This window comes from Bacillus rossius, chromosome 1 (genome assembly GCF_032445375.1).
Source record: "Bacillus rossius redtenbacheri isolate Brsri chromosome 1, Brsri_v3, whole genome shotgun sequence".
NCBI classification, from domain to species: domain Eukaryota; kingdom Metazoa; phylum Arthropoda; class Insecta; order Phasmatodea; family Bacillidae; genus Bacillus; species Bacillus rossius.
In genome coordinates, this window is record NC_086330.1 from 69,470,442 (window position 1) to 69,491,022 (window position 20,581).

A 20,581-nucleotide genomic window follows, 5' to 3' on the forward strand; every position below is an offset into this window, starting at 1 on the left:
TGTCTCTGCTATCGCAGAGGCACAATAAACAATGATATTTGGTGTAGCCACTTTGCTGTCCGAGGAGAAAGTTTACTATTTTTAAGTCCACATAACTCTGCCACTGATGTTCACGATACCTTATCTTCTCCAAGACCAAAACTCTGATGCTATATGTTTCTTTCATTGTCGTTGAGTGAGCAATTTGTATTGAACCATGTTTGTTCCCATTGTGTAGATGATCACATTTCATGCTTCATTTTGAGCTATCAACAAATAAGCGCCAATTGTCTGGTAAATATTCAGGAAGAGTCATTTTTTCCAGGAGTTCTCTAATATCGTGACTAAATACAAGATTTTCTTTGTGAGAGAAGAATGGTAGCCGACCCTTTTCTCTTGTACGGTAAAAAGTGCTTTTGGTTCCTTGTTCCAGTAAGCTAGTAATTCAGAAGCTTCTTTTGTCAGGTAAGATCTCTGATGTAGACATTTAACTCCTGGTTGAAACGTTGAGGAATTGTTACATCCCCTCATAATTACCGCCACCTTCATTAGTATCATAAGGGTGGTTATAGGGACAACACTTGTCCTCAGAAAGTTCTGGAAGCTGCTAAAATGCTGGGATTGGTACTTTCTCTGAGTGAAGGACCGGATATTTTCCAGAGACTACATCAAGATAAGTCTACTTGCTACGGTTGTCTCGATTGATTGCCAGTAATATTTACTAGACAGAAATGACAGCCATCGATGTGGTTTTTGGGTGCTCTCAAAACCATCGGCACTCCGAATTTCAAATTTTTCTATTTTTGCTAGTCCACTGTCGTAAATGTTCTGTACAAGTTTTACAAACCTGATGAGGAGCCCAGGATTTATCCTGATCACCGAGCTTAACATCAAAGTATCCATGATAAGCTCTCTTTGCAAGGTCACTAACAGTATTTCTGTTATCTTTTAAAGTGTATTCTCTGCATAAGTAGCAAAACACATCAGGATGATTGACACAACTTCTTCTACTGGAACTCAATTTATCAACTTCTAACAATCCAGCACGACTAAAATTCACAAACTGACCTTAAATTTAGTTGAAGCATTGAAATGAAGGATGGGATTCTCATCCTTGGGTGTCCCTGTGACGAAGTGGGGATTTATAGCCTGGGATATCCCTGTGACAAAGTGGTTTGAGTCAAGCAGGTGGTTTTACTTATTTTTTCACACTTATTTCAAAAAGTAGAGCTGATAGAAAAAAGCAAATTTCATATTTAGATTCAGGATTCTAAATATAGCGAATAATTAGTTCCAAAATCCTAAGCACCCAATTTTATTTCTTGTTGGCCTGTGTAACTTACATAATAATAAAGTTCATTGTTTCATGTTAATTTTTTATAATAAGAAATTGAAATAATTAAACAATAACTCACCGTTTTGAAGGATCCCTCATCAGCTCAAAAACCACTGAATCGATGATGTACTGGACGCCAGCTATTTGAATATCGTTGAATTCTGTGGGGAAAAAAGGTTTTTTTATATCTGCATGAGTAATTTATTTTTAAAACTAAACTTTCATGACATAATTAATGTTTATGTTTAAGTTTCAATAGTAACTATTGTTTTTGTGTGAGTCATTGATTAGCTGCAGTTGGCAGCAGAAGCATTTTGCCATCCCTGGACTTTCCAGGGCTTTTGCGTCTTTGAAAGGCTTGCAGAGGACTGGACAGCCAGCTGCATGTATGTGCCAACTCCCGCTGGTAAGGATTGTAGTTCGGGCAAGCAGTACCTTTGTGGCCTGGCGCGATAAGGGGTTTTCCGCTAAACAATGCCAATAGACAAGAAATCCTGCTTACGAGTTCTGAGCTCACAGAAAACAACTGATACTACTTGAACTGTTTACAGTGTTCACTTGAGTAAAGCTATCGAAGGAGTATACTTAGTGTTTTAATTAAAATGCCCTTCTTGACTTTCAAAATAATTAGCATCTTCACGACTCAAGTTGCGACCACGATGTGATAGTGCAAGTCAAATACGCGTTTGGGATGATGGTGTCGCGTAATATATCACTGTTGGTCACCCATGCAGCATGCAACCTGAGCCACATTATCGCAACTCTTGCCACGCACATGTTCTGTGACACTTACAGCATCCTCCTCGGGCATCCAGATCTCGTTAAGTCACATGAATAGAGGCTGCACAGGGGTTCGGCGTCACAATCATGGAATAAACATCGTGCTCATGCACTTCATCGCCGCTAGTCTATTAGTGTGCCATCTTCAGTCTAGAAATTCCTTCAGTCATGGCTGAACCTCTCCAGTGAACCGTTTACATTGAGTGGGGCGCAGTCTACTCTCCACTATTCTGACCGCCGGATCCAAAAATGTAGTTCGCGCAAGTGGAGAATCACTTTGTACCGTCCATCACTTCTGACAAGATGAAGTTTAAACACATGGTAGTTAATTTGATTTGTTAATATGTATACGATATTTGCGATTTGTTGGTCCATTCCCCAACTGAAAACATAGCTTGATCTTAACGAGCTTGAACTTATCAAAACACCGAGTACTTTGCAGGAGCGGAAAACAAAATAACTGCTGGAGTACGAGGAAATAGACGATTGAAGGCCTTCCCAGTTTCTACTGCACTTCCGACGTTTGACCGGAACAATTGCCCCAGATTACCTCCTCAAGTCATTACATCTGGGCTGCTTATCACAGAAAACTCAAACCATCCTGGCTAAACAAACATATTATTTGCTTTACTCAGTAGCTGTCTTAGCATATCTCATCTCAGTTATTAATCAGAAATCACATTTTATCCTAGTTAAAATAGCCAAATTAGTCAAAAAAATTCACATAATTTTGAAAATTGGTACATTTAAACCTCGAGATGTCCCAATAAACATACTGAAAGTCCCTGGAGTGAGGGAAAAGATAAGAGGTGGGAGCCCTTTAAAGGTACGTACATTGTTTAAGGTTTTGGCTAATATATCGATAACCATGAAGTTTAGAGTTAAAAGTAAACTTGACAAAATTAAATTACATAAAATTTTCTACAAAATCGTTCTTATACTTATTTATTGTAAAGTTAATGACTATGAAGCTACAGAGGATTAAACATTAAAAAAGTATGAATTTCTCCATTTTGTTTCATTTTAATAAAAAACTGCAAACATCATGATCTAAGACCAAACAAACAATGCCTAATACAAAACATTATAAGAGTTAATTTTTACAAATCAAATGTATTAGTCATATTCGTCAGTGTCAGCTTCATATTCCCTTGGGTCCAAATCTGGAGCACCCTGGCGGTTGTTGCATATTATACTGCACTTAATGCCGGCTTTCTGACATCCACATTTTCTCTCGCAAGAAGTTGTGTAGCAATTTAAATCATAGTCAGGGGCCGGAGCTTTAGATAATGTGATAGGTTCCAAATTACCTCAGACCCCTCGTCAACATGCCCACATTTCAGAGGGATCTTCTTTTCCCATCCTACTGTAGGTTGGCTCTGAATGAATGCTGCTTTGATGCTTCTTTTGTAGTTGGAAGGGAAGGCAAATCTGGTGCCAGCTTTGTGGTGGACTTTAAAAAGGCAGTGTAGTACAGAGCTAGAAATATCCATTCTCCTGCATTTTCTATGATGCCATTAGCAGCTTTCGGGTCATAGAAGGTGGCAGATTTTTTTTAAACAAGGGTTTCTATTTAAATAGTTTGACGAACAAGACTTTCTCTTTCTGTATATTGCAGAAATTGTATCGCAGCCACTGAAACTGTGGGGGGAAAAATGGAAGAAGAAAACGAACAAAGTTGTAGAAGCTGGAAAGAAAATATTTTGGTTTCAACTTTTCCCCTTTCTGGTTTAATGAAAAATATATTCTCCTTTGGCAGTGTTAATGCTGTAAAAACAACCACAAGGTCGATATCTTCTTCAACAATAGCGACTGTTGGTGGCATTGTGGATTTCCTGATAGCAATTTATACTATAGTGCGATTTTCATCACTGGCAGTTATTAGAGTTTCATAATTTTCAACTTCATTTTGTTGTGATAGTAGCTGAATCAATAGGGACTTATTCTTCTGATTAGCTAAGAAGTGTTCTTGTTGAACAGCGACATTCATATTTAGATCAACGTTTATAACCACAGATGTTTTTGTCCACGTTATTCGTCTCTTTTCTGCCGACTTAGTACTTTTGCTTGTATCATTGTATCAGTTAAATACATCAGTGAGGAATAGGTCAAAGTATGACTTTACATAATATATATACTGCTGATAAACGCTGGAAAAAGAGGATCCAACTTGCCATTTAACACAGTGCAGAAGAACTCCACCATATATAACTATGGCATGATTGTTTCACTAATAGGCAAAACATTACAAAGAGATGCTTTATTAGTTGTTCGCGTGCAGCCTTCTTTGAAAAGAGCTTGTGGCAACAGATATAACTTGTACTCCAATAAATTTTTTAGCTATTTATCGCTCTTTTTTGCAGTCACAATCCTCTGAAATTGCAGTAATTGGTTGACTGCTACTGTCTCATTATGCCTTTTGATAGTGCTGGTTATTGCCTAAGAGATATATCTTTGTCTTTGAGTAATATCTTTACTTCCCCGAAGTTATGTCCATATATTTTGGCCAAAAGTTGAGTACCAACCTCCTGTGCTTGATAATAGTTTACATCAATGTTTCCAACAATCCCAGTTGACAACCATAGAGTTCTTCTCTTTGTGGGGAAGGATGGTCTTCTTAAAACCAAATGCACATTTTTTTCCTGTCTTTGTTATTGCATTGGCATGACAATCGTAGAACTACATGTTGTTCTCCTGAAGAAAAAATGAGTCCAATAAATTATTCTAGTGAGGAGCATATAGCATTGCTTGTTCCAGCTGCACTTAACACTTTGGCCAGTGTAGAATCAGTTAGCCCTTTACCTTGAGTCAGGCCTCCACTGTTCTTTATTATAAAGGTTGAAATTGTTAATTTCATATAACAAGATGTATGAACAAAATTGTTGTAGCATATTTATAATTTCACTTCAGTACACATTTTATTTCTCTATGAACCATAAATCAGTAATTTGTATTTATATCTTTGAATGTAAAACTTCTTTGCTCAAGTAATGATATATTTTGTTGAACGAATAAGAATGGTGTTTTCACAGTTCACATTTAATATTATATGACGAATATTTTGTAAAGCAATCTGGTATTGGTGGAAAAGATTTAACAAAAATTATTGCTAGCAAATAAAAGTTTGTTTGGAAGGAATTGAGAAAAGGAATGGGGAATTGATATAGGAACTTCGTATAGGAAAGACATGACATTTTATGACTGCAGAAATTGAACTTATAACTATTGAAATATTTTGAAGAATTATAAGAAATGATAGTAAACAATAATAATATTAATGATTTGAAAAGAGTTATTGAAATAAAGAAGAATTATTATTTATAAGAAGATTTGAGTACTACAAGGCGATCCCAGGATTAAGACTACAAGTATAAACTACGAAGATCTGAAATCTATTAAGGCGTTCCCAGGACGAACAAAGAAATATTTATAATAGTCAACTGTACGAGACCATACGGAAACGACAAGAGGCGTTCCCAGGACGAAGACGATCAACGAGAGGCGTTCCCAGGACGAAGACGATCAACGATAGGCGTTCCCAGGACGAAGACGATCAACGAGAGGCGTTCCCAGGACGAAGATGGTCATCTAGAGGCGTTTCCAGGACGAAGGCTTGGAAACAACGAAAGGCGTTCCCAGGACGAAGACGACTAATTGCTACTAGGCGTTCCCAGGACGAAGATACAAGACAGCGAAGGGTGTGCCAAGGATGAAGACGCAGAAGATTCATTGCTGAGGTCCTGGTTGAAAGAAGACAAACCTAGTAACGTATAGTTCGTTACCACGGAACTATCCCAGTGGCGTAGCCAGGATTTGTGTATGGGGGGTGTTAAGAAGCATGGCCTCTCACCCCCCCCCCCCCCCCGTATCAAAGCGGGGGGTCCGGGGGTCCTCCACCGGGAAAATTTGGATTTTAATGTGTAAAATAGTGCTATTTTAGCAGTTTTGGGTACTTAAATTTAAATATTGTAATGGTAATTTTTTTTTATTAATTTAATATGAAATTTGTTTGAGTGATGAATAAGAAATTAATTAAAGATTTGGTGCTAAGGGGGGGGTTTGAACCCCTAAAACCCCCCCCTGGCTACGCCCCTGAACTATCCTAACAGGTCGGTTATTTATTGATTAAGGAATGGCACAACATTTACTAGCTTGCAAAAACTGACACTCGGGAATAAATTAATATCACTTGAAATCCCTTGCTAAATATTTACACACTACCAGATTGCTGAAATTATGAACAACTTGAGTTAAAGTTCACAAAATCGTTGTATATAAGCTAATCCAAGGTTTTACGAATTTTTCCACGACATACCCAACTCTACCCACTGAATAGTCCGGACCACAATAAAAGAAATTTTAGTTAATGGTATGTAGTACAAATTAATTAAAATATAAGTAATTGTAACGTTTATTCAGTATTACAACTTCGTAGAAGTTGTAGGCGCCCACAAATTAAACTAAATGATTCGTCCTTTTGTTCTTATCCTATAAATACATCAGAACGAGTCTAAGTACTTTCGAGTCTTACAAAGTCAAATATATTTATTATAAATAATAAAGAATTTGATAGTTAAGGCCCGTTCAGATTGGCGCCCAACGTGGGGCTATAAATCAAAGGATTAGCACGAAGTATATTGACTACAACAAACTGGAAAATTTAACTCAAGTTTAGAGATACCACATACATGATGTCAGAAGAAAACAGGAACACTTATTTCTTGAGGGGAAATAACTCAAGGGCTACATCAGAAACAGATCCATCTGAAAACACAGATCAAATTGAAATAGACAGTAACATCAGACAGGGCGACGTACCAACACCGCAAATAGGCGAAGTAGATACGAGAGTAAGGGAAACTAACATGTCAGAAATTGAACAAATATTTATGTTCATACGCGAAGCGGAGGAAAAACGTAGACAGGAAAAGCGCGAAGCGGAGGAGAAATGGGAACGAAAAGACGCGAAGCGGAGGAAAAACGTAGACAGGAAAAGCGCGAAGCGGAGGAGAAATGGGAACGAAAAGAACGCGAAGCGGAGGAAAAACGTAGACAGGAAAAGCGCGAAGAGGAGGAGAAACGTAAACAATATAATCAGGAACTATTAGAAAATATTAGGCATATTAATACAGCCATGAATAGAATGGTAACGGACACAGAAAGAAAATTTTCTATAGTATGTGATAGGTTAGAAGGAATAGAAGGGGATTTATCTAAAGTAGAAGAGAAAGTAGACGAAAAATTGAAAGAATGTGAAAGTAAATGTCAAAATATCGCGGTAAATATAGTCGAGGAAAAATTAGACATAACCAACAGACGAAATGAAGTGAGATTTGAGGGAGTATAAGGAAGAATCGGTGAAATAGAAAAAGAAATGCAGTTGCGAAATACCGTCAGAAATCATAGAGAAGTAGAAGTAGTACATTCACAGACTACAATACCGGAAACTATTAATTTAACTAATTCCGCAGGAATTATTCGAGGTTCAGATACGAATAATAGCATCATGCAAACAGCTATAACAGATCCCATATTAGCTTTACATCATCCAGCTAAGAAATGGTTAGACAGCATACCAACTTATTCCGGAATTAGCACTGAAAATCCTATCCGATTTTTGAGAGCATTCGAGGAATATTGCAAAACTTTCGCACTAAACGAAGCAGATAAGTTGAAATGTGTGAGTCATTGTTTAAAGAATACAGCTTTCTTTTGGTGGGAAATGTTACAAGATACTGTTACTGAGTATGAAATATTTAGAAAATTATTCACACAACAATTTTGGAATACTAGAGTTCAGAGTAATCTAAGAATCCAGTTACATGCCGAAAAATTCGAAAAGAAAAATAAAAGTTTAGAAGCACATGTTAGTGAAATGTACGAACGAACCAGGTATTTAGATTGTAGAATGGAGGATGCTGAATTCGTTGCGCTAATATTATCGCAACTACCTATTAAATATCAATTACAGTTTGCGGGTAGACAATTTTCAAATATTGTAGAATTCAAGGAACAACTATTAGTGTATGACAAACTCTAAAAGTTGGAGAGAACGACGACGAACAGGGAAACATACGAACGTAGAGAACCAAATGAAAATCGTAACAATATTAAACCGAATGTACCTCTGTATTCAAATTGGCACCAAAGAAAATTTGAAAATACAGGAGAACAGAGACCACCGCGAGTTAACACATTGGGATTCGATAATTATAAACGAAACTGGTATGACAGAAACCAATACAATAGGAGGAATTTTTGGAAATATGGGAACCAGAATTATAATAGAAATAATTATCAGGAATCAAATAGGAGTTATAAATTTTCAAGACCACAAATGAAGGGAAATTGGAGAAGGAATGACGACTATTGTAAAAACACACAGAACGCAGGAGGGGCGGTGACACAGATGACACAAAATGCGAATACAGTTGAAAATACGTCACAGGAACAGACAAATACTAGATTTCCGACACAAGTAAACAAACCAAGGGACCAAGTCGCATGTAATGTCGTTAAAACACTAGAATGGAGACCAAACACGAAACTTATGTTTGAAAATTCAACACATACGAACGGACAAGGAGGAAGTAATGTAATGAGTTTTAACAACCGTGAGTTTAATCCAAACGCGATATGGCATTCGCAAGAAGCTAACCAAAATGCGCAACAGTTAAACTAAGTAGGGTTAGAGAGGATAGACTCCTAACGTCTAACCCAAAACTAGAGAATGGAGTCGAAAATAACTATAGCGGGAAAACGATGAATATGTCTATGAGAAGCAATATTAAACAATTACACACTATAATTTTAAATAACAACGACAGGGAATTTTTAAGCGATGAAACAAATGAAGAAACCACGATTAACGACAAAGAAGCTTTATGTCCTGAAATCACTTTAATGATAAACGGAGTAAAAGTACCAGTATTGTTAGACAGTGGGGCTGAAATTTCTTGCATCAGTTCTGACTGCGTCGAGATGATTAAAAGTACAGGAGTAAAATTACCTATTCTGCCAGTACCAAATTTAAGGACTTAGGTGTGACGACTAAAGTTAGCCCGATCATCAACAAACATACATTATTAGAAGTGAATGGACTTGGAACAACTAAGTTAGTACCAGTACTAATTGTTAATGGATTGTCGAAACTCATTATTCTAGGTATTGATTTCCTAACAAAATTCAATGTTATATTAGATTTTAGAAGATGTCTAGTTACTACTAATGACGACGGATCGTCATCAACCTATGCGGAAAATTGGAAATTTACTGATCATTGTTTATGTACGTTAAAGAAGGAAAGAAGGAAAGAACAAACATGTTGTAGTAACATTAATGATTCAATAGCTTCAGAATCAGATTTGAAGAATGCTACAGTAGGTAACTCGTTAAATGACGAAAAATTAAAAGGACCTTTATTTGAAGTCTTATCATTACATAAGGAAAAATTTTCTGACAAACCTGGATTAAATAAATCATACCAACCTAAAAATGAAATTAAGGAGGAAGAAACACGGAAGGAAAATCAAAATAAAGTAAAAGCTCGTTTAATAGCTGCCGCCGACGCGCGCAGAAGAGGAATGAAATCTACAACCAAAATTAATTTCTCTTGCGGCGATTTAGTACTAAAGAGAACTAATTACAGTAGTCAATTTTGGGAATTAGTTACAAAGAAACTTTTCTTATTATATGAAGGTCCTTATCGCATTACTAAGGTTATAAGAGAAAATTGTTACGAATTAGCAGATATTGACACAGGGAAAATCATAGGTCATTACAATGTAACCCAATTAAGAATTTATAAAGACCCTAATATGATAGAGAATTAAAGTTTCAGACTTATTGAAAAACATACCATTAATTAAAGTTTGGAGGGGCAAAGTTTATTTGAAAGTTTGTCTTATTTACCCACGCACTAATGATATGAATACATAATATTTGTATAACGTGAAAGATTAATGGAGTTACTAAGTACAAAACAAAACAAAATTATGATACAATTGTTTAACTATGTTTAAAATAGAAACCATGTACATATTAAATGGAGAATTGTTTTGTTGTTTTATTCTTTGAGTGTGAATTGTATGTAATTCTTGTAAATATTTAACTATGATATGTGTTCAAGTGTAATTTTGTCCATAGTGTATTATTGTTATTGGAAGAATACCTCCAGTGTATAGTGTCACCATACACAATGTAGACATTCTTCGGAGGGGCATTCTATAAAGGTTGAACTTGTTAATTTCATATAACAAGATGGATGAACAAAATTGTTGTAGCATATTTATAATTTCACTTCAGTACACATTTTATTTCTCTATGAACCATAAATCAGTAATTTGTATTTATATCTTTGAATGTAAAACTTCTTTGCTCAAGTAATGATATATTTTGTTGAACGATTAAGAATGGTGTTTTCACAGTTCACATTTAATATTATATGACGAATATTTTGTAAAGCAATCTGGTATTGGTGGAAAAGATTTAACAAAAATTATTGCTAGCAAATAAAAGTTTGTTTGGAAGGAATAGAGAAAAGGAATGGGGAATTTATATAGGAACTTCGTATAGGAACGACATGACATTTTATGACTGCAGAAATTGAACTTATAACTATTGAAATATTTTGAAGAATTATAAGAAATGATAGTAAACAATAATAATATTAATGATTTGAAGAGAGTTATTGAAATAAAGAAGAATTATTATTTATAAGAAGATTTGAGTACTACAAGGCGATCCCAGGATGAAGACTACAAGTATAAACTACGAAGATCTGAAATCATATTAAGGCGTTCCCAGGACGAAGAAAGAAATATTTATAATAGTCAACTGAACGAGACCATACGGAAACGACAAGAGGCGTTCCCAGGGCGAAGACGATCAACGAGAGGCGTTCCCAGGACGAAGACGATCAACGATAGGCGTTCCCAGGACGAAGACGATCAACGAGAGGCGTTACCAGGACGAAGATGGTCATCTAGAGGCGTTTGCAGGACGAAGGCTTGGAAACAACGAAAGGCGTTCCCAGGACGAAGACGACTAATTGCTACTAGGCGTTCCCAGGACGAAGATACAAGACAGCGAAGGGTGTGCCAAGGATGAAGACGCAGAAGATTCATTGCTGAGGTCCTGGTTGAAAGAAGACAAGCCTAGTAACGTATAGTTCGTTACCACGGAACTATCCTAACAAGTCGGTTATTTATTGATTAAGGAATGGCACAACATTTACTAGCTTGCAAAAACTGACACTCGGGAATAAATTAATATCACTTGAAATCCCTTGCTAAATATTTACACACTACCAGATTGCTGAAATTATGAACAACTTGAGTTAAAGTTCACAAAATCGTTGTATATAAGCTAATCCAAGGTTTTACGAATTTTTCCACGACATACCCAACTCTACCCACTGAATAGACCGGACCACAATAAAAGAAATTTTAATTAATTTTGTGTAGTACAAATGAATTAAAATATAAGTAATTGTAACGTTTATTCAGTATTACAACTTCGTAGAAGTTGTTGGCGCCCACAAATTAAACTAAATGATTCGTCCTTTTGTTATTATCCTATAAATACATCAGAACGAGTCTAAGTACTTTCGAGTCATACAAAGTCAAATATATTTATTATAAATAATAAAGAATTTGATAGTTAAGGCCCGTTCATTATGCTACACATCTAAGTATTTTTAATAGTGATGTCAGACCATACTCCTGTCTAAAAGGAGTTATTTCTTCTGATAGTTGAGTACCCTTTGTGGGAAAATTGTTCAAAATCATTGGAGTATATTTTTCTTTCTAGACCTAGCATGTCCTGTAGATGCAAATGTGCACATTTGGCATACTGGAAATGGCCACGTGGATGAAAGAATGGGATCATTCTCTGTACACAACTGAGCCTTGCAATCATAACAATTATTATGCATCTATGAACACAACACGAAATGAAAACCAACCCAATTATGCCCTTCTGAACTAATTGGTGTTAAGGCTGACAGTAAGTAAGAAAATATGTAGTTAAATAAGAATTTTTTTAACGAGACCACTGAAAAATGAAAATCCTCTGTTATACTCCGAAATAGGATACCACAAAACTCTTAGCAGACTTCACAACTTATCATGTCAAAATTTGTAAGATTAAATATGTTGCAATTTTAAATTATGTTATTAAAAAATTACATTCTCTAGATGTTAAAACAATAAATTACTTAATTTCAACAATCTTTTATTTCGCCTAGTCAAGTGTATCGCATATAAGGATACAATTTTTCATTTCCTGATTGAGAGATCCGACACAAAAATTATTTCCAGCGGTATCTGTTTACAACAAGACAGAACTTGAACTCACTGCCGTAGTAGTACTGGTCCACCGTCTTGAGCCAGCCGACGTCATCGTGCGAGTGAGGCACCAGGTGCACGTTCAGGAAGCCTGGCTTCGTCTCCGGGCACGACTGCAGCCAGAAGAAACACAACCTCAGCGATCTCCCCTGAAGGTGCGCACACGTCAGGTTACATACACGTGTCAAGTCGGGGTAGAAACAGTAATGTTGAAACATAGAATGTATGTATGACCCTGGCCTTCGACATTCTGCATCAGTAGAACGTAAGAAATTAACATGGTATTGTAAACATATTATATGATGTTGAATTGGTAAATTATTTTTTTTTATACTTAACGTCTCGTGAATATAAGTCAGCAAGCCAAAATATATCTTCTTTTCATCTAAGAATACTAGTAAGGCCTCCTGAGACGAGATGGCATTGCAATCGCCTCGTAAAACTGGTGGCGCCGTTGTGCAGTAAGCAAGATAAGTAATCATACTTTCAGCAGAATTTCGTCGTTTTTTTGGTCTTAGAAATAACATTTGCTGGTTAAGTGAATGGCCCATGAGAAAAAAGACCACGGAACAACCTGTCTGCTTACTATTTGAGATATCTGAGGTAATATTTACTGGCTTGAGCTATAATTTTTAACATTTTGCGATTTATTTAATGCTAACCTGTAATACATCGGTAAATAAAAAAATCACGTGTCTTACTAAACTGGATGGGCTTGTTTTGATCCAGACATTGATTTAACAAATCTAAACTATAAACTGGGCAACGAAATGGATTGAAGAACTTTACAAATGTCATCATAAAGTAAAACAAGAAAACAGCTTTATGCATTGAACTATTAAATGAACTTCCTGGCTGCATAAAGTTATCATTTTACGTTAAATTTTTCCGATTTTCTTGATGAAAGCTTAAGTTTAACATCTACCGATTTTTCGGTGGAAGAGCTCATTATGTGTAATTCGAAAGAAAAAAATTTGTCTTAACTAACTCAATCTGACATAAAAAATCTAATAGTAAATTTCTTCTAATTATGATTTGCAGTGCAGTAATGAAAATGGCTGCCTAATAGTAAAATTGTTTTCTTCTTAGCTTCCTAATTTATTAATTTTTGTTTGGTTTTGGACGGTATAGCCAGGCAAACAAGAGCACAATATAGTGGACTAAATGACACGACAAATACTCTGATCGTTAAGCCATGTTTTAAATTTTTTGTGAAAAATATATTATGTGAAAATTTTAGGGTTTCTCAAATGCTGTTTTCATTAGGTTATTAAAATTGTAAATATATTTGAAAGAAAGCAGCATTCCATTTTGTAAAGAAAACCAGTGAATTGGCACTTAATAAAACGGTTTTGGCTGGCATAGTTTTGAACTGTTCAACGTGTTTTAATTTTTAAAAATGCAACAAATGTAACTTACAAAAATTCAGTGCATAATTTTATATGCGGAATAATAAAAAGCACAGAAGTTTGTGAACTAATTTTTAAATTTTTTATTTGATAGTTTCAAAAAAAAATCGAAATCTTTTGACTTTATTGTGGAGAGACTGGGAAGTACTTGACGATAATCTTTGAAGATATTTTTTTTTAATTTTATGCGGGTCTGAGAAAAATGCAAAGTTCAAATAGGGAACCGATAGAGAACAATTTTATAAAATCATTACGTGACATGATATGGATTAAAAGAGCAAAAAACTTTGGAAAAATCTAAAATGAAATAATTTATACCTCAAACAATCAAAAGTAGTATAAATCCTTCAAAGAACAATGCATTAGGGTCAATAAATAATATATTTATTATTTTGTCTTTGGATCATTACAGTACGTTTAAGTGTTTTTATCGCTATTTCAATGGTTTTTTCATACATTAAATGCATGTTTCATATTTGCATAATTACATGAGTTGTGAACTAGTACAAAATTATAACGAGAATGGTGTTGGTCAGAAAACTGTTAGTTTTGAGCTCAGGGTGATCAACTTATGTTTTACATGAGGTGAGAAGTTTCGTAGTCCAGGATTATCTACAGCATACCTTCGAATGGAACGATAGTCAGAATAAGAACTTACAATAGACAATAAGTTAATTTCGACGATCCATCATTTATACACGAAAACTATGTGACAATATTAGTTTATCTTCAACCAATATCAAGATACCGAATGGATGCCAAAGAAGATTTATTTGAATTAACGAATTTAGCAACTGAATTGAATAACATGCTGAAGAAATTACATGTCGAACGTCCGAAGTTCCCTCAAAATGTAGGAAAACCACAATGTTATTTTTTTTGTACTTTTTGCAAGTAAAATCTTTGTAAACCATGTTGCCAACGATATCACTTGTAAAACTTTAAGGTAGAGCTTTGTAAAATTGCATATATTACAAACCTTGCCTAGCAATTGTACAAGTGATCTCGTTGACGACAGAGTTTCCAAGGACTATCCTTGTAAAAGTACAAAACATTTTTAGAGTGCAAGGACTTCACAAAGGTTAGAATAAATTAGAAACTTATCATAATTTTTATAGGCACTACAAGAAGCCGAATCCTTATATAGTGGTAGTGACTTAGACTCCACAAAATTTCGACAAATATCTACTGTACGAGAGAAAGACTCTTCGCGGAAGGAAGTCCGTGATTGCCGATCGCACAGTTAACAACACGGAGTACTCAACTAGGCTGACCAAAGGTACTGGTTCCAGCAAATTATAACGATTTCACCCAATATATGACTATGAGGTTCTTGAGGTCGAGCGACAGAATCATTTATCCTTGCCGAACCAACTTGTGTCAGCTTAAGAAATACTGCTAGGTTCAGTGAGGATAGAGTACTAGCGCAAGCCAGTATTTGTTTTGTATTGTTTTTAAGATTTTACTGTCCTCAACAGCAGAAACATTCACGAAGTTGGATTTTGTAAAATGTACATAGTTTTCTCCGTGTACTCATGCTTATTCTTGTCAATATTTTGTTGGTTTTTTTCCATGTGCTTCTAGTTATTTATAAGAAAACAATCACTGCATGCGTTATCTATTTGTAATGAGATATGCAATTTTATTCAGAGTTTCGTTTGATTGGTGAATTTCAGTTACAAAATCAGCACTCAAAATATTTTTATTAGGTGGAATTTAGACAAAAAATTAATTACTCAGACGATTTCTATAGTAACAAGCTGAAAAACACTGCCATGCAAGACGGTTCTCCTTACCCTAGAGAACTAGCGAAACTCTCCTTCTCTTACGATCGTGAGTGAGCGAGCATCCAGCATCCCACTTAAAAATAAATCATATTAACCTCATCACAACATGTGGTGACATCTGTTGGTGAAACGCAGAACAATTTGGTCATGAATCTTTCCAAAAGGAAAAATAAACTCTCTTGATGGTTTACTGAAATTTGTATTTAAGTATTTTATTTATAAATAAAATTTTGGTATGCATCTGGCCACAGTCAGAGATAATAATACAGATTCCGGATCGTTGCCTGCAGCTGTATCGCTGTAGTTACTGCAGCAAGAAGTTTACCTTGAGAAAAAATGCTAAACGTCATAAGAAGACTGAGTGTAAATTAGGTCCTTGTCAAAAACCATTTAGGTTGGATCGAAGATATTTCTTAAATAAAGATCGAAAGATTTGTACAACTAAGCTGATTACTGATAACAGGACGGGTCTACAACATAAAGGAAGAGAAATGAGGACTAAATATTAGACGACTATAACGATTTTGAAGAATATGAAAATATTACTGCTAACAATACCACCCCAGATCACGATAATTATTTAAAATTGAAAAACTAACGAAACAAAAAGAATGTTAATAGGAAATGAAGAAATATCACATTTCGCACAATCTACAGGCGTAGGTACGTTTCTAAGTATTCATTTTTCTTCTGGAAATGTGTTGGAAACTTTTATAAACTCCTAGAACATTTTAAGGACTTAATGTACATAACAAGCTTTATGTTCGCCAATATTCAAAACATGATCGATTGGACATTTTCTCATATTCCATGCAGTGAAAATATTTTGAATGTTTTTAACCTAATACACCCAGAATTGAATGTTTTAACGAATTTCATATTATGCCTACTGAGGTAGTAATGCAATTATTTTTCAATATATATTTTCATTATTTTTCAATATTTTTCATCCCCTGCACTAATACATGGTAGTATAAAATATTTTTTTGACAAAGGTTTAAGGTAATATTAAAATGGTTATTTATAAATGCTGAAAAATTTGATACTAAGGAAGTTATATCTATTTTTTTCAACCCCAGTTTTTACTGTAATAGTACGTTTCATCAAATTTGTTTTAGCCAAAAGATTCACATTGAGTTCAGGAGGTTTACAATAAATATTAATTGATTTGATAGCATATCTATTTAAAAAAATGTAATGACATTTTTGTCTTTCTATTTTTGTTATTTTCATCCCTTGCAGTAATAATTGGTTATATAAAATTTACTTAAAAAAAGTTTTCAACAATATTTAAAAAAAGTAAATAAAAATAAACATTAATTTAAAAGAGTACATATAAGGATGGTTTTATTTTCTTATTTCATAAATATGTTTTTTCAACACATTGCAGTAATGTTTTGTATTATTAACATTTGTTTCATAAAAAAGATTTCGATAAATCTTTATATAAGATTTACGAACAATTCGAACGGATTTTATAGCGTTCCTACTAAGTGAGTTATGAATGTTTTTAAAATTAAACCCCTCATTTTATCAGTCACTTGCAGCAATGGTTTGTCTAATCAAAAATAGTTTCAGACAAATGTTTTAGATGAAAATTATAAGATTAATACATAATTTTTATGAATTAGATGTTTTGCCTATGAAGGGAGTTATAATTTTTTTTTGTCCTCCAACCCTTGTTATTCTACCTCTTGCAGTAATGGTTGTTTGGCTAAAAAATTATTTCAGATGAAAGTTATGGGTAATAATTTAAGGTTGTATAATAAAATTAAAAGGATTTATCAGTGCACATGGTACGTAAATTATTAATTTTTTAAAATTTATACCGCTTTATTTTTTCAACCTCCTGAAAAATGATTCGTCTCATCAAAAATTGTTTCAGACACAAGTTTTAGATAAAAATTATAAGATTTAAAAAAAATTGAACGGATTTGATAGCGTACCTACTAAGGGAGTTTGAATTTTTTTTAAATTGTACTCCTAATTTTTTCAACCCCTTTCAGTAATAGTACGTCTAATCAAAAATGGATTCACACAAAATTTTAGATAAAACTTAATAATTAATACATAATATGTTCTTATTCGATATTGTGCCTACGAAGGGAGTTATGAATTCCCCCCCTCCAATCTTTTGATTTTTCAACCCCTTGAGGTTATAGTTGGTCATATCAAAAACTTTTTCAGACCAAAGATTTTTGGTATTAATCTATGAGTTATAATACGTTCAAACATATGTGATAATTTCCATTATGAGAGTTACAGAATTTCTTCTGTTTTTCAAAAAACCTTCCCCATTTCTACGCCTTTGGTCCGATATTGCCCATTAACGAATTAAATCGAGATTTTCCACTTCTAGATTTTATGTAGCTATCTGTAAGTGATTTGTGGAAAATTGCGACAATTATCGTGTCCACAAAATTGATATAACTTTTGAGTTGACAATGGTTTTAATGTCTATGGACCATAAAACGAAAAACTATATATTTTCCGGAAGTCGCACCATGGTAATGGCTACAATAGGTAGTATTTCTTTGAAATCTACCTATAAATATTTACACCATATTCAAGTCACCTTCACGAAATTCTGAATAATATAGAACCACCTGATAAGATCGAAGACTGTGATAAAACATTTGAGGCTGCCAAGGTCGAAGACTGTAATGAAGCATCTGAGGCTGATAAGATCGAAGATTGTAATGAAGTACCTGAATTTGATTGAATACTGTGATAAGGCGCTGAGACAAAACTGTCAGAAACGTCGCGTTAAAATAAATTATTCTGATCAATCTTGTGATGATCACTTAGACGATGACGGCAGTGACTTTGAAGCGGGTGTTAAAACAGAAAACATATTAAAAATATTAATAATAAACATTTCAGGAAGATGATGGCAGCAGAAGAGATTGATTACACGTCATGGGAAGATCCTAACATTTTGGTCCATCGTCTGAGACTACTGATGGCTTAGCTTAGGGCAGTAAACTATTCGCACAACAACGAAAAAGTCTCCATACTCAAAGAACTGAGGAAAACTGGCTACATACAATAATACAATACATTTACAATAATTGTTTTACCTGCATTTGTATAAAATTGAAAAGTAAATCAAATATTCGCAAATTAAAAAAATATACATATTGTGGCAACGAGTGGCGGACACATCTTAACATGACCGAATCCACACGTTTGGCAAGCCACAAATAATTAAGCTAACAAGCCATAGTTCCATAAGAATTAATGGTCACCAGACTTCTAGTTATCCTACTACTGACAATTCATTCCAAAAAAAATAAGATTTTAAAAATATTATTATTTTTTACGATTTTCAATATAATTAGGATACTCTTACTATTTAAATTCAGTTTAATACTTTGCAAAATTTTATACGTAGCTGATGATTATAACGCTAATAGATTATCGGCAATAAAGTATTGCTGTTATGAAAATGTAGCCAATTGCATTGTTTGGATTTAATTATCTGTAAATTTTTTTTCGTCTTTACGCTAAGATATTAAATATTTGTCTGAACTGGCAAAGAGCAATTTCTTACTGCAAAACAAAATAAAGTATTTCCTCTTCCTCTGAAGTCTACGAAAGCGCTTTAGAATAAAATAATTAATTTTCAGAAAATTTTATGACAGTGATTAATGTGAAATAGGGAAAGCTGGTGCAATATATTTACTTATGGGACTAGGCCTGATGGCTTGAACTCTTGTTGGCTTTCCAATCGAGATAATTCAGCTATGTTGGGAAGTTTCGCCGCTGGTTGCCTATGATCAGGATATCGGCGACCATTTTGTATGACACCACGTCCACCATCTTGGAATCCGCTATTTTGAAAATCAGTTATTATTAAGCTATGAAATTCGGAAAAAAAATTCCTAAACTCATCAAAAATTCACCTATTAATTTACTTATTGATTAAATTAATTTCTTTCCTTGGTTCGATACTTGCAAACAAGTTTATTTAAGGCAAAAAATACTTATTCAATAAAATATGGCGAAAAAACCTAAAAGAGGCATAAAATCGTCCTTCGCCAGCCACCATTAAGCTGCCGATGCCAGTTGGTGGCCAGGCAAGTCTAGTCAGTGGCCACCAACTTTACATGTTAGCCTGACCAACCGACTGGTCCTGCGTGTCTGGCCCAAATATCTGACGTTCCTAGACAACCAACTGGATGTGCCTGGCCATGATGACGTGCTTGGTTAATCGACTGGCATCTATATCTGCCCTGAAAACACATGTCAATGCATGCTTCTCCTTGTAAGAAGACTGTATAAATCGAGAAACGATAGTAATCCTTGTTTGTACTTGCAGAATTTATGTAGAAATTTTTTAATTTGTTATTTAATTGCTTTTTTTTTTTCAACCTGTCACTTCAATCATAAATTAAAATAAATATATTTTTTACCTTAAATTATATTTTTGCATCGAGTAAGGATCGAACCAATTACAGAAACCGATATAATAAATCAGTTAATTAATTACTGATTTTTAAAAAGATTTTTAGATTTTTCCCGAATTTCTAGGTCAACAATTACGAATTTCCAAGATGGTGGCCAAGATGGCATTGGCAGCTTACTGGCGGCTGGTGTATGAGGACTTCATGCCTATTTGAGGATTTTTCACCATATTTTATGACTATTAATCCCCGTTTCTTCCAGTTGCCAAGTACCACCCACACTTAGGTGCCCACATCTAAATGCGTACTGTAGTGAGAAGAGTGAGGGCGTACCTGGTAGCCACACTTGTGCTTGTTCTGCGCAGGCGCGGGCAGTCCGTGGACCGCCAGGGCAAACGCGAGCACACTGGCAACTAGCATAGCTGCACGCACGTCCTCAGCACGCCAGTCTCCTGCTGCCTTCCAACGAGCAGTCTGTGATCACCGTGTGAACCACCCAGGCTCTTCTCCCACGTCGACCAATGTCCAGCAGCTATCC

General features: G+C 34.8%; 1 protein-coding gene across 2 annotated transcripts in view; it reads right to left on the reverse strand.

The window, feature by feature from the left end:
- LOC134537335 (lysosomal alpha-mannosidase-like) overlaps positions 1-20,581 on the reverse strand; it is a 107,378-nt gene extending 86,797 nt beyond the window's left edge. For both annotated transcript variants that reach the window (XM_063377673.1, XM_063377663.1), the window contains exons 1-3: positions 20,377-20,581; positions 12,452-12,554; positions 1,395-1,476 (exon numbers count right to left, since the gene is read on the reverse strand). In XM_063377673.1, coding sequence (XP_063233743.1) covers positions 1,395-1,476; positions 12,452-12,554; positions 20,377-20,463 — 272 coding nt within the window. In that variant the 5' untranslated portion in view covers positions 20,464-20,581. The remainder of the gene's footprint in view (positions 1-1,394; positions 1,477-12,451; positions 12,555-20,376) is intronic.